Raw genomic sequence first — 13,075 nt, 5'->3', positions numbered from 1 at the left:
GAGGCACTGGACACAGGAGGATTAATTAAATTCACACCCTGCGCTCCAGAAACATATAATTTAGTGGGGGATTCAGAGACCAGCCATCCTGTTTTATGTATTCAGTCATCCGGTCCCTCGACAATCATCAGCACTTAATTTCTCACAAGCAAGCATTGCGATAGGCATTGCAGAGGACTTAAGAAAGTCCTAGTCCAATTGGAAAGCCTGAGATTAACCATCCTTGCCCATTCATTCATTCATTCATTCACTGAAGAGTCACCAACATCCACCTTGTGCTGGTCTGGGAGAGGTTTCCCACTGAATGACCCAACAGTGGGGTCTACCGGGTGTCTCTAAGCAACAAGACTTCCGTCTGGATCCCTGGCCTCCCCACAGGGTTCCACCTGCTGCCCTCACCATGTGAGCAAGCCCCAGTGGCAGCTGCCAGAGCCCATCACGGCACCTCCCCACAGCATGCTGGGGGCTAACTTCGGTGTCGTCTTCTTACAGAAAACCATAAGTCCATCCATCCAGGTGGCCACCCTTGCAGCCATCCACGTGGGTACCATCTGACCTTGCTTAATACCCACAGGTCCAAGAACCCAAGATGCATTCACTCTGGAGGCTCCTGGTCCTCCTCAGCTCACTGGCCTTGCCCTTGGCACTCCATAAGCAGCCCTGGCCTGGCCTGGCCAAGACTCACAGAGACAGCAAATCGGGTCTGGCGAGAAGTAAGCTAAGCCCATGCTCTGCCCACTGTCACAGGGAGGGTAGGGAAAGCATTAACTTGACCCCACCACTGACTTGCTAGATGACCTGGAATTGGTCACTTGTCCTCTTCTCTTCCTTTTTTCTTAGACCTGAAGTACACAAAATTGAGTTTGAGTTGATCATATGCCTATTCCTAGCATATCCTCATTATCATGAACCATGGCAAGACCCCTCTTGTGTTTTATTTTATGTTATTTTCCTCTCGACCTCTTATTCTCACTCCCATTCCCCTCTTCCTTGGCAGGCATTGCAGCTTGTTTAATATAGGTGTTGGCTTTTTTGGGGGGGTGCTGCGCAGCTTGTGGGATCTTAGTTCCCTGATCAAGAATTGAAGTCGGGCCCCCGCAGTGAAAACACAGAGTCCTAACCACTGGAAAGCCAGGAAATTCCCTAATATATGTGTTTTTAAGTGCCCATATCCTTGTAAAACATACAGTGTTTTGATTTACATAAATGGTAAAGCCGTATAGATTTCTTTTTTTTTTTTTTTTACTGTTTTCACTGGACACCGTGCTGTTGACATCTGTTGCTTCAGACTTGTACAGAAAAGTCCATGAAATACATCCACTTCATCATCACTTGGCCATTTCCCTAGGGATGAACACTTGAGTTGTCTCTAACTTCCCACTATTATAAACTACACAGCAACGAACATTCTCACGTGTCCTTCTTAGAACCTACGGGAGAATTTCCCTGGGATATACCCTGAAGGGAGATGGCTGGGCTCTAAGGCAGGTGCAAACTGAATTTAACTAAAGACTGCCAGATTGCTTTCTAGGATGGCTGTGCCGGTCTACACCCATTCCAATAACAAACAAGCATACCTGTATCCCTTGTTTCCCAACAGTGGAGAGAATCCACTGGTATCAGCCTCCTTGAGCTGCCACAGCAAGACACCACAGACCAGGTGGCTTGAACAACAGACATTTATTTTCTCGCAGCTCTGGAGGCTGGAAGTTCAAGATCAAGTTGCCCACAGGGTTGGTTTCTGGTGAAACCTCTCTTCCTGGCTTGTAGATGGCCACCTTCTCACTGCGTCCTCACAGGGTCTTTCCTCTGTGTGTGTACAGAGGGTGAGCGAGCATGTTCTGGTGTCTCTTACTCTTCTTATAAGGACACTAGTCCCATCGGATTAAGGCCCCACCCTTATGACCTGATTCAACGTTAACTCCTCCCTCAAGGCCCCATCTCCAAATACAGTCACGTTGGAGATTAAGGCTTCACTATATTGATTTGGGGTGGGGGGAGCACAATTCAGTACATAACAGCATCTTTCTAATTGTTTGCCAGTCTGATGTGTGTTTGAGTGATATCTAATTGTTTTAGCTTGATTAGTGAGATTAGTTTGACTAGTGAGAAGTTTGAGCAACACGTCTTAATTCTGTCAGCCATTTTGACTTCTTTGAATTCCCTGTTCTTATCTTTTGCCCATTTTTCTATTTGCTTTCCAATCTTTTTAATCCTCTTTGATTTGAGAAGATGTTAATTAATTTATTCTTGACATTAGTCCCTTGTCAGGTCTAAGCATTGCTAACATCTCTCCCAAACTGTCACCTATTAACTTTGTTTGTAGACACTTCATTGAACAGGAATATTTTCAAACTCATCAACATTTCATCTTATGGTTTATATTTGATGAGTCTTAAGCCCTTGTCTCCAGCCTGTTTTTTCTAACAGCTTTACAGTTTCACTTTTCACATAGAGGATTTTAATCCATTTGGAGGCTATCTTTATGTATGTTTACATCTGTAAATTAGAGATTCAGCTTCACTTCTCTCCTTATGAGTCCATTCAACGCACCTACTAAATGGTCAACTTTCCAAACACATGGATTCCCTTTTGAGTTCTGTGTTCTGTGTCTGTGTAACTGTTTCTGTACCCAAAACATAATATTTTAAATACTACATCTTTGTAAAATGCCATTTTATCTGATAGAACTTTCTTCTTCCAAATGAATCTTAGACTGTGTTGAGTTCCTTAAAAAAGAGAAAGAATCTTCTGGAAATTTAATTAGGGTTTCACTGAATTTGTTTATTAATTTAATGACAATTGACATTTTTGCAGTATTATGTTAGGCAATTACAAAAGTAATATATCTTTCAATTTATTCAGATTATATTTTAGATCCCTTAACAGAATTTTAAATTTATATAAATGTCTTAAGTACATTTTGTTAAATTGATTCTTAGAGAATTTATGGGTTTTGTTGCCACAGTAAATATTGCCTAATTTTCTATTATATTTTCTAGTTGGTATTGCTGGTACAGATGAGAGGAAAGCTGTTGATTTTTAAAACTTAATCTGCTATCCAAAAGTCTTACTGACCGCTTATTAGTTCTAATAATTTGTCTTATTTATTCTGTTCAATTTTCTTTCTAGAGGATTATGTCATCTGCAAATAGTGACAGTCTTATCTTTTCTCTTCTAAACCTTATACTTCTTGTGCCTTTTTCTTATCTTGCACTATAGCCAAGGCCTCCTATAGGAATGGGAATATATCTAGAATTCTCCACTTAGTATATTTCTGTAGGTTTTTGGGATATAGTTTTTATCATGTTAAGAAAGTCCCCTTATATTTCTAGTTTCCTAAAATTTTCTTAATCATAAATCAGTATTGGTCCTTAACAAATGCTTTTCTGCATCTAAAAATTAATCCATCTTTTTCTTCTACTCTGTTAATGTGATAAACTGTATTAATAGATTTTCTTATTTTGAACCCATCCTAGCATTTCTAGAATAAATATGATATTTTTATAACATACTATAATTATCTATTTATAATCTGCTATTTTATATTATTTTTATAATGTACTTCATTATTTTTATCATGTATTATTTTTATAATATACATTAATGTATTTATAATGTATCAAACTAAAATTTATATTTTATAATGTAATATAATATTTTTATAATGTACTATTAGCTATTAGATTTGTTAGCTAGTAATTTATTTAGGATCTTAGCAAATTTTTCATACATAAAATTGATGTGTAATATCTTTTCCTTGTACTGTTCTTGAAGCAAGTTGTACTAGCCTCATAAAATGAATTTTGCGTCTTCTTTTTCTATTTTCTTTCACAATTACCTTTTCATAAAGTTGGGTAAAAGTCTTCCACAAAACCATCTAGATCAAAACTTTGGGGGAATGAGATCACCTGTTTCTATTTCTTTTTTTTTTTGCGGTACGCGTGCCTCTCCCGTTGTGGAGCACAGGCTCCGGATGCGCAGGCTCAGCGGCCATGGCTCACGGGCCTAGCTGCTCCGCGGTATGTGGGATCCTCCCTGACCGGGGCACGAACCCGTGTCCCCTGCATCGGCAGGTGGACTCTCAACCACTGCGCCACCAGGGAAGCCCTGTTTCTATTTCTTAATAGTTTTAAGTTACCGATGTTTCCCATTTCCCCTCATCATGACTTGGAATTTTATGGTTTGCCATAAATGTATGCATTGCATTTAGGTTATCAAATATATTCACATGTGGTTGTGGCTCCAGGTATCCTCATCTGTACAGTAGGTGCAGTTAGAATGCTGTTTCATTGGGCTGCTTTTGAGACTTAAATGAAGGCAAGTATGTGCAAAGTGTTTTTCAACTGTGAAAATGTTTATCTCTACAACCATTTCTCACGTATCTGTTAGGGTGTTACAGAAAACTCAGGTCAATCTGGTTTAAACAATAAAAAAAAAAGTATTTCACACAACTGAAAGTCATAGGTAGGGCAAGCTCTGGGTTTGGTTCAATCAGCAGCTCAAAGCTGCCAACCAGAACTGAATTTCATCCTTTTTTAGCTCTGTTATCGTCATGGTTTCATCCACAGGCTGTTGGTTCACAGTGTGATAGGAAAATGGTGGCCAGTGGCCATTGGAGCTATAGGCTGTCTTGTTCCTTTCCAGTAGGAGAAAGAGAAAGAAACCTTCCCCTCAAACATGAAGCATAGGGTCTGTTTAGTCTGATAGAACCAACTTGGATCATATGCGAACTTTGTACCTGTAAGAGTCACCATGCAATGATAATCAACAGCCTCATCTGGACCAAGAATTGAAAAGAGTGTCTGAATCAAAAGAGGGGTCAGATGGGAAGAATAGGACAAATGGGTGGATGGGAGAGTGGGTAGATAAGAGGTTGGATGGGAGGATGTATGGATGAGTGGATGGATGGGTAGATGGATGGATTGATGGTTGGATATTGGATAGACAGATAGATGGAGAATAGATGGGACGATGGATGGATGGATGGATATTGGATAGACAGATAGATGGAGAATAGATGGGAGGATGGATGGATGGACGAATGGATGGATGGATGGATACTGGACTGACAACTACTAGTGTCTGCTGCTCACGAATTCCCAAGTGCTACTATCATCATTAACCAAGAACTACTAAGAGTTCTAGGCATACCTATAGTTTCACTCCATCCTTGAAACTATTTCTTTACTGTATGTTCTCCTACTAGGTAGAAAAATGGTTTGTGTGTTTAGTGCCCAGTACTGAACCTGATACCCAGTAGATGCTCAGTAAATATCCTTTGGCTAAATGTCTCAATATTCCTAGTAAGTATCCTATGAGATGGGTATTATTACTGCCCTATTACACAGATGAGGAAATCAAGACTCAGGGAGGTAGTAGAGCTAGGATTTGAACCCAGATCTATGACTCCAGAGACATTTTTTTTTTTTTTTAATTATTTTATTTTATTTATTTATTTTTGGCTGCATTGGGTCTTTGTTGCTGCATGTGGGCTTTCTCTAGTTGTGGCGAGCCGGGGCTACTCTTTGTCCCGGCGCACGGGCTTCTCATTGCGGCAGCTTCCCCTGTTGTGGAGCACGGGCTCTGGGTGCACGGGCTTCAGTACTTGTGGTGCACAGGCCTAGCTGCTCGGAGGCATGTGGGATCTTCCTGGACCAGGGCTCGAACCCGTGTCCCCTGCATTGGTGGGCGGACTCCCAACCACTGCGCCACCAGGGAAGCCCCAGAGACACTTTCTGCAGCAGAAACATGGGGTGCTGAAAGGGGGTCTGGGGGCTGGCCCTGGAGGATACTGGTGAGGTGTGACAATGGCTTCTGTGGCTCTGCAGTAATACATAGTTCTCAGTGTGGGGCCTGAACACCTAGAGGGTTGAGTCAGTGCAATAAATGTGTCTTGAGGTGAGCTCTGAGGTTTGTCAGAACTGGGCCCCCAACCTGGGCAGCTGGGGTCGAGGGTCCAGAGAGCTAGGACTTCACGCAAGTCAATAGCTTTTCAAATTTCCCTCCTTTTTGGAATTCATTCTTTTCCACTTGTAGCTCCACCCAGCCTTGCAGTTTATTCCGAGCATGGTGGGGGAGGATTTCCATTTATTCTCTCCTTATTTGCCCACCTCTTTTTCTCTTCAACCAACATTTACTGTGATCCAGATCCTGTACGTTAGGCTCTGTGTTCCACATTCAGAGATACAGCACTGGGCAGGATTTCAACCATAATATCTCTCTTTAGCAGCTATTGCCTGCCAGACCCTCTGCAGGTGTGTCACACCAACACTGCAAAGCATCATTTCACGGATGAAGAATGTGGATCTCAGTGTTGGGGGAAGGGGGATGACACACCAATCACTCAGCAAGAAGCCGGTGTGCCAGCCTGCAACCTGGGCCTCCTGGCTCCAAACCCCCCACCTTTGCCAGGACATCGTGCAATGTCACTGGTCCCATGTCCATTTCCAGTTATTGCGCAGGGCCTCATGAAGTGCAATACAGAGCGCCGAATCCAGAACATCCGCTTCCTGGACAGTCTGAATGCCTCCAGGCAGACGGCCTCGGGGATGGTGGGCTGGCTAATTGGCAGCGTGAGCCTTCAGCAGCATCAAGAAGGCAGGTGAGATCTTGAGCCCCGTCACTGGCCCTGGGACTCCTGATAAAGCTCTAAGAGGGCAGAGCTTGAGGGCATGGCAGTACGAGGCCTGTGAAGAGGAAAGGAGGGAAGATTGGAAGGAGATGTCACACCCAGCACAAGGATGAGTAGGGGGCCCAGCACAAAGGGTCACTGGGAGAGGCAGCACAGCAGAATAATTAAAGGTGAAGGTTTGGGAGCAAAAGTTTCTGCATTTAAATCCTGACTCTGGGGCTTCCCTGGTGGCGCAGTGGTTGAGAGTCCGCCTGCCGATGCAGGGGACACGGGTTTGTGCCCCAGTCCGGGATGATCCCACATTCCGCGGAGCGGCTGGGCCCGTGAGCCATGGCCGCTGAGCCTGCGCGTCCGGAGCCTGTGCTCTGCAACGGGAGAGGCCACAGCAGTGAGAGGCCCGCATACCACAAAAAAAATTAAATAAAAAAATAAATAATAAATAAATCCTGACTCTGCCACCAACTTTGGGGAAATTGCTGGGCCACTCTGGTCTCATCTATAAAATGGGTACCCAGAGCACAGCCTGGATAAACATCTGGGGTGCCAAAGGAACCCAGGACTAGAGTCAGACATTTGAACCCCACTCTTGCTTGAAAGCTGTGTGACTCTGGGCAAGGCATTTGAGCTCCCTGAGCTCCAGCCTTGAGACCTCCTCAATGAAATGGGCGTAATTATCCCTGCGTCCCGGAGCTGTTAGGAGCTTTCCCTGTGGCACGTAGTGGATGCGTAGCCATTGGTATAATTAGCCTCGCAGAACTGGGCCTGTCCTCCACCTCCATTTTCCCCCCTTCCTCTCAATGGAGGCAGGCCTCCCCAGCTGCCTGGTCTCAAAGCTGCTCAGATGTAACACCATGATCCCAGCCTGCTGTGCCCTTGACCTACCTTCTCTCTGATTTGAATCCCTCATTCCCTGCATTTTAATGAGCGCCAGTACTCACCAGCAGGGTTTCCCTTGCTGTGTGCAGTCACAATCACTTCCCTTCATTCATTCCTTTAACAATTGTTACAGATATTCATTGAGCGCCTACTGTGTACCGACACCTGGGCTGGGTACTGGGAATACAGCTCTACATAGACCTACAGTTCCTGCCCTTTTGGATCTTACATCCTAGTTAGTGAGACAGGACACAAAAGTAAATAACTAATTTCAGATGGAGGGATATAACGTGAAGACAAATTTAGCCAGGTCAGGGGTGAGAGTGAGAGGGCTGATGGGGGGACCTTCCTAACCCTTAAGTAGAAATATGAATGAAGAGAAGGAGGTGAGTGACATGAGGTCATGGGGGCACAGTGAGTGCAAAGGCCCTGAGGTAGGAAGGAGATTGATGCATTTGAGGAGGAGGAAAAGTCCTGTGTGGCTGGGTGAGCAAGGGGAGGGTGGTAGGAGATGGGGCTACAGAGGCAGGTGAGGCCAGACCCTGCAGATCTGAGGGGCTGTGATGGGGAGTTCAGATTTTATTGCAAGAGCAGTGAGAAACCAGTGGAGAACACTGAGTGATAGGGGAGTGTTAAGGCCCCTCTGGCTGCCACATGGAGATCGTTTGTGGAGAGGCCAAGATTGTAGCCTGGAGCCCAGAGAGAAACTAGAGCATCTCCAGGCAAGAAGTGATGGTGACCTTGACCAGATGAAAGCAGCAGAGTAAGGGGAAGTGGCCCATTTCAGGATATATTTTGCAAGCGGAGCCAACATGATTTGCTAATGAGTGGGATGTGGAGGTGAGGGATGGAGAGAAGTTGAAGACAGCTCCCACGGTTTGGGTCTGGGCCCCTGGGAAAGTGGTGGGGCTATCCACTGAGAGTGGGAGGCTGGCTCTGAGAACGGGCCCAGGGGCTGGGTCCGCAGTTGGCTATGGGTTTCACAAGTCAGTTGTGTGGAGCTGTTTGGGGGCGCTCAGGGACAGCTTGTAACCCCAGGGCTCCGGCAGGGAGCTCTTGCCCTCAGAGCATCTGTAAAAGGATCTGACTCCAAATCCGACTGCTAGGAGACAGGCCAGCCTTGTCTGTAACGCCCAAGGCCTTGAGGTCTGAGACCCTTCACCCTTGCAGGGGTCTTTGCTCTTTCCTTGTGCAGCGCCAACGTCACCAACATTCAGCTGGACTATGGTGGGATCCGGATGTCTTTCCATAAGGAGTGGTTCTTGGCAAACATCTCACTTGAATTTGACATTGACTCAAGACTGTAAGTCATACAGAAGCGGGGCCTGAAGGGCACTGTTCCTCTTCACTGGGAACCTGGGAGTGGGGGGAGGGGGGTGGATTTCGGCAATTTGGGGAACCCAGATCTTTCTGCTGCAAACTGGTTTCAATTCCTGGTTTCCGAACTCACTTGCTGTGTGACCTTGGGCAAGTCACTTCAAATCTCTGAGCCTTGGTTTCCTCAGCTGAAATATGGATGGTGATCACAGGTCAGTGGAGGCAGGTCATATGCTCATTTAAACCTATGTGAGTTCCCTACAACGATTTTTAAAAAGAGAAACAGGGGGCTTCCCTGGTGGCGCAGTGGTTGAGGGTCCGCCTGCCGATGCAGGGGACATGGATTCGTGCCCCGGTCCGGGAAGATCCCATATGCCGCGGAGCGGCTGGGCCCGTGAGCCATGGCCGCTGAGCCTGCGCGTCCGGAGCCTGTGCTCCGCAACGGGAGAGGCCACAACAGTGAGAGGCCTGCGTACCGCAAAAAAAAAAAAAAAAAAAAGAGAAAGTTTAATGATCACATCACCCTTCCCTCCTCCGGTTTAGACTACCCTTTAACATCTACTGCCTCTGGGAGGGCTCCACTAAATTGTAAAGATTTTAGAATAAGATTAACTCTCAATTCTTGAATTTCCGAAGGCCCCCTAATCTGGTCTATTTAAAGGATTTTCAGAAGGCGCTCTGGCTAGTAATGTTTTTCTCCTTAATCGCTGACCACAGAATTTAACATCCAGGCAACGTGGAGCCCCACTGTGCTGATGTCTTGAAAGAGCCACTCTCCGTGTTGGCTGCTTCTTCCTCCTTCTATTCCTTCTCTGTCTCCTGCCCCTCCCCCCTCCTCCTCTCTCGCGTCCCCAGGCCCTTCAATAACCAGATCATAAAGACACACGCACGCATGAACCTCGCTGTGGAGTTCTGGCTGGAGAAAGATGAGTTTGGCCGGAGGGATCTGGTGATAGGCAACTGCCGCGTGGAGCCCAGCAGCGTCCGCATGACTGTCCTCGATGAGTAAGATCCCAGCCACCCCTCCCCAGGGCTGGGCCCCTTCCTGACTGGCCCTGGCTGCAGCCACAGGTCTCCACCACCTCCTGGGTGAGCCCCAAAGAGATCTCACCCAGGATCTTCCCCAGGATCTGTTCCTCCTCCTGCATCCCCATCCCAGAGGTGGCCCTGCCACCGTCCCAGAAGCCAGACTCCTCCTCCGCCTCACTCCCCACAGCCCATCTTCCACAGGTCCCATCAATGACCTCCTGGCAACCCTCACCTTCTCCCTTTCTCTCCATCCCCACAGCCACTGACTGGGCTCGTAGTCCACTTCCTGGACCACTGTGGGAGCCTCCTCCAACTTTCCCTGACTCAGGCCTCACCGCTTTCACTCTGTTCTCCCCCTGCAGCAGAAATCACTTTCTAGCCCAGAAATCTAGCCATGTCAGCCAGCCCCTGCTCCAGACACTCCAATTGTTCTCCAGTGCCCTCTGGATGAAGAGCAAACTCCTGGATGTCACTCAAGGCCCTACTTGTCCTGTCCCCTACCCCACTCTGCAGCCCTTTGCCCTCAAGTCTCTCTGAAGAACCCCCCTCCATCAATATGCCATACATTTTCATACCACCGTGCCTTGGCATATGCTGATCCTTATGCTTGGATGCCCCTCCTTCCTTCTTTAAAGCTCTTCCTCATCACTCATTCATTCAACACATATTTGCCGAGAACCTACTATGTGCTAGGCACAACATGCTTGATGCTAGGGATACAGTAGTGAACAAGATAGGAAAAAATAGACTTAAATAAAGATCTGTAGACTAGCTGACCAAGTGTGTCAACCCCAACAGACTGAGTCCCTCAAGGGCAAGATTTGTGTCTGATCTCTCTCTGTAATTCCAGAATGCTGAAAGCAACTAGGTCATCAGTGGATATCCATTCATTTATTCATCAGACATTCACTGAATGCCTAGATCATGCCAGACATCCACGAAGAAAACTGTGGACTGTAGTTACTGACCTGGTTCTAATCTAATCAGCACTTAACTAGCTGTGTGACCTTGGGGAAGGCACATCACCTCTCTGAGCTGCGCCTTTGACTATTGCTTACAATGATGCCTCTCATGTAGGGCTCTCTGAGGATTAAATGGCTGTGTGAGATGTTCTCCACACACAGCACCTGACATTAGTATTGTCTATATTTATCTGTTCTGTTTTGTATATCTATCTCTCTTTCTAGAGGTATCTCACCAAAGATGAAACATTTTTTCCAGAACCTCAGAGACAACCTGGAAAAAGTTATCCCACACCTGATAGAAAGTCAGGTAAGTTTCAGAAAAGTAGTTTCACCTTGGGCATCCTTGAGTCTGAGGGTCAGGGCATATATATTGGCATTTCAGCAAAGAATTGGGCTTTAGAACCTGAGAAATCTCAAATTAAGATGTTAATTTTTGCCATCTACTGACTGTGTGTCCTTGGACAAGTGACTTAGCCTCCCTGAGCCTCAGTTTCCCCATCTGTAACATGGGAACCATCACAGTCCCCATTTCACAGAGAGCCACAAGGATTCAGGGGGGCAAAGCACGGAAGTGCTGTGCATAGCACCTGGTGGGTAGTTGGCGTTCAGTACAAGGGAGCCACACTTGCCATGATTCCTTGTGGAAATCCCGTGGCTTCCAGCCACAGCGCCTCCAGTTTTCTTTTCCCACTCCCTGGTCTGACCCTTCTCTCTGTGTTGGTGGCCCAGGAATGTCCTCTGATCGATGAAATCCTCAGGCAGCTGGATGTGAAACTGTTGAAAAGCCTCATGGGTGAGTGAGCACCTGTGTCCCTCCAGGGCGAGGACTCAGGACGGGCAAATGGCCAGAAGAGGTGTCCCCGCTGCAGCTCTCATTGAGGCCTGCTGAGGGGTGTCTGCATGTGCTCTGAGGACACTCAGAGGTGACCATATGACCATGACCTTCACTATCCCCTGAGAGAGCTGGGACAGCAGAGGGCACCCCTACCAAGCAGGCTGTGCCCCGCCAATTCACCCAAACCTCCAGGTTACCAGAGCTTCTCCCAAGATTCCACTCAATCCTTTAGGGAGCACTGCCCTCCCACACACCCAAGCCCTCCCCCATCCCAGTTGCAGATAAACAGATATAGTCCCTGCCTTCAGGGAGCTCACAGTGAGTGGAAGACACAAGAACTGAATAATTAGATATCATTTGAAGAGTTTTAATGTGAATGTTCCCGGCACCAGGCCTTGGTCAGCATGGATGGATGAGAGACCCCTTCGGTGTGGACCTGGGGGTCAGAGGGCAGACACCTGGTGACTGATTCTGCCTCTTCTCCTTACAGAACAGGCCATTGCTCATGAACTCAACCAACTTTGAGTCCAGCCAGACTTCCACAAGCCAGACTTGAGCGCCCCCTAGCTGCCCACTGATAATCAGAAGAAGATTCCAGATTTGGAGACTACAAGTCGCCCTCAGAATGGGGCTTCTGATGTCCCACTCTTACCACAGGCCCTGTGGACATCCTGTCCTCTTCCACAATAAATTCTAGCTCTGAAGGGTACAGAGGTCCTTCTGCCTGGGCCCTGAGGTTTGAGTTCCAAAAGTCAGACCTGATGAAGGTCCATCCTGAGACTTGGCTGATGGCTGATAAAGTCCATCCCAAACCCAGGATATGCCTGAGTTTGCTCATCAGCCCAGAAATGCCAGAGAAAACACTCTTTCTTTTCCTGTAATTTGCAGCCAAAAGCCCATCCATGGATGTGCTCATCAGTGTGGGGAGGGTCCTGTTGAGGGTTCCCATCCCCTTGTTCATTCAACCCATGTTTATTGAGCACCTAATATGTGCCCAGAACCTTGCTGGGCTCCAAGGGGGTGAAGAAGAACGGTGACAGAGTGGTAAAGTATAAACACTGGCACCAAACAGATCTGAGTTCAAATTTGATTCAGCCCAACGAGAAGTTCCAGGAGGATATAACCATGTGCATCAGGGTGACCAATGACCCTCCAGCCCCCAGCACAGGCCTGACACCAAATGTGTGCTCAGCAAATACCCATGGTTAAATAATGGGTGAGTCCTCGTCTATGACTCCCTAGCTGTATCGGGGACAAGGCATTTTACCTTTTGGTCTCCCTCCCCTGCAAAGTGGGAATAGAAATCTTACACGATGTGGAGCAGCGGGGACCTCACACTGCTGGAGGGAGATGAGTCGCATCTCCACTTTGTAAAACTCGTGGCAACATCCCCTGAAGGGCAACATATTCCTCCCTCTG

General features: G+C 46.9%; 1 protein-coding gene across 1 annotated transcript; it reads left to right on the top strand.

The window, feature by feature from the left end:
- Positions 1-368: 368 nt before the first annotated feature.
- Positions 369-12,364, top strand: BPIFA3 (BPI fold containing family A member 3). The gene is made up of 8 exons (XM_032606579.1): positions 369-402; positions 575-713; positions 6,454-6,604; positions 8,706-8,813; positions 9,683-9,832; positions 11,044-11,128; positions 11,551-11,614; positions 12,147-12,364. Exons 2-8 carry the CDS (start codon positions 590-592, stop codon positions 12,179-12,181), a joined length of 717 nt encoding a protein of 238 aa, XP_032462470.1. The 5' UTR covers positions 369-402; positions 575-589; the 3' UTR covers positions 12,182-12,364.
- Positions 12,365-13,075: the final 711 nt, after the last annotated feature.

Source organism: Phocoena sinus, chromosome 15 (genome assembly GCF_008692025.1).
Source record: "Phocoena sinus isolate mPhoSin1 chromosome 15, mPhoSin1.pri, whole genome shotgun sequence".
NCBI lineage: Eukaryota > Metazoa > Chordata > Mammalia > Artiodactyla > Phocoenidae > Phocoena > Phocoena sinus.
Note: the sequence above shows the minus strand (reverse complement) of the source record. Positions and strands in the feature narration are given on the sequence as shown.

Coding starts and splice junctions, on each gene's coding strand:
- BPIFA3 (XM_032606579.1), top strand. CDS start 590: ATGCATTCACTCTGGAGGCTCCTGGTCCTCCTCAGCTCACTGGCCTTG. Junction 11,129..11,550: donor CACACCTGATAGAAAGTCAG/GTAAGTTTCAGA, acceptor TTGGTGGCCCAG/GAATGTCCTCTGATCGATGA. Junction 11,615..12,146: donor ACTGTTGAAAAGCCTCATGG/GTGAGTGAGCAC, acceptor TTCTCCTTACAG/AACAGGCCATTGCTCATGAA.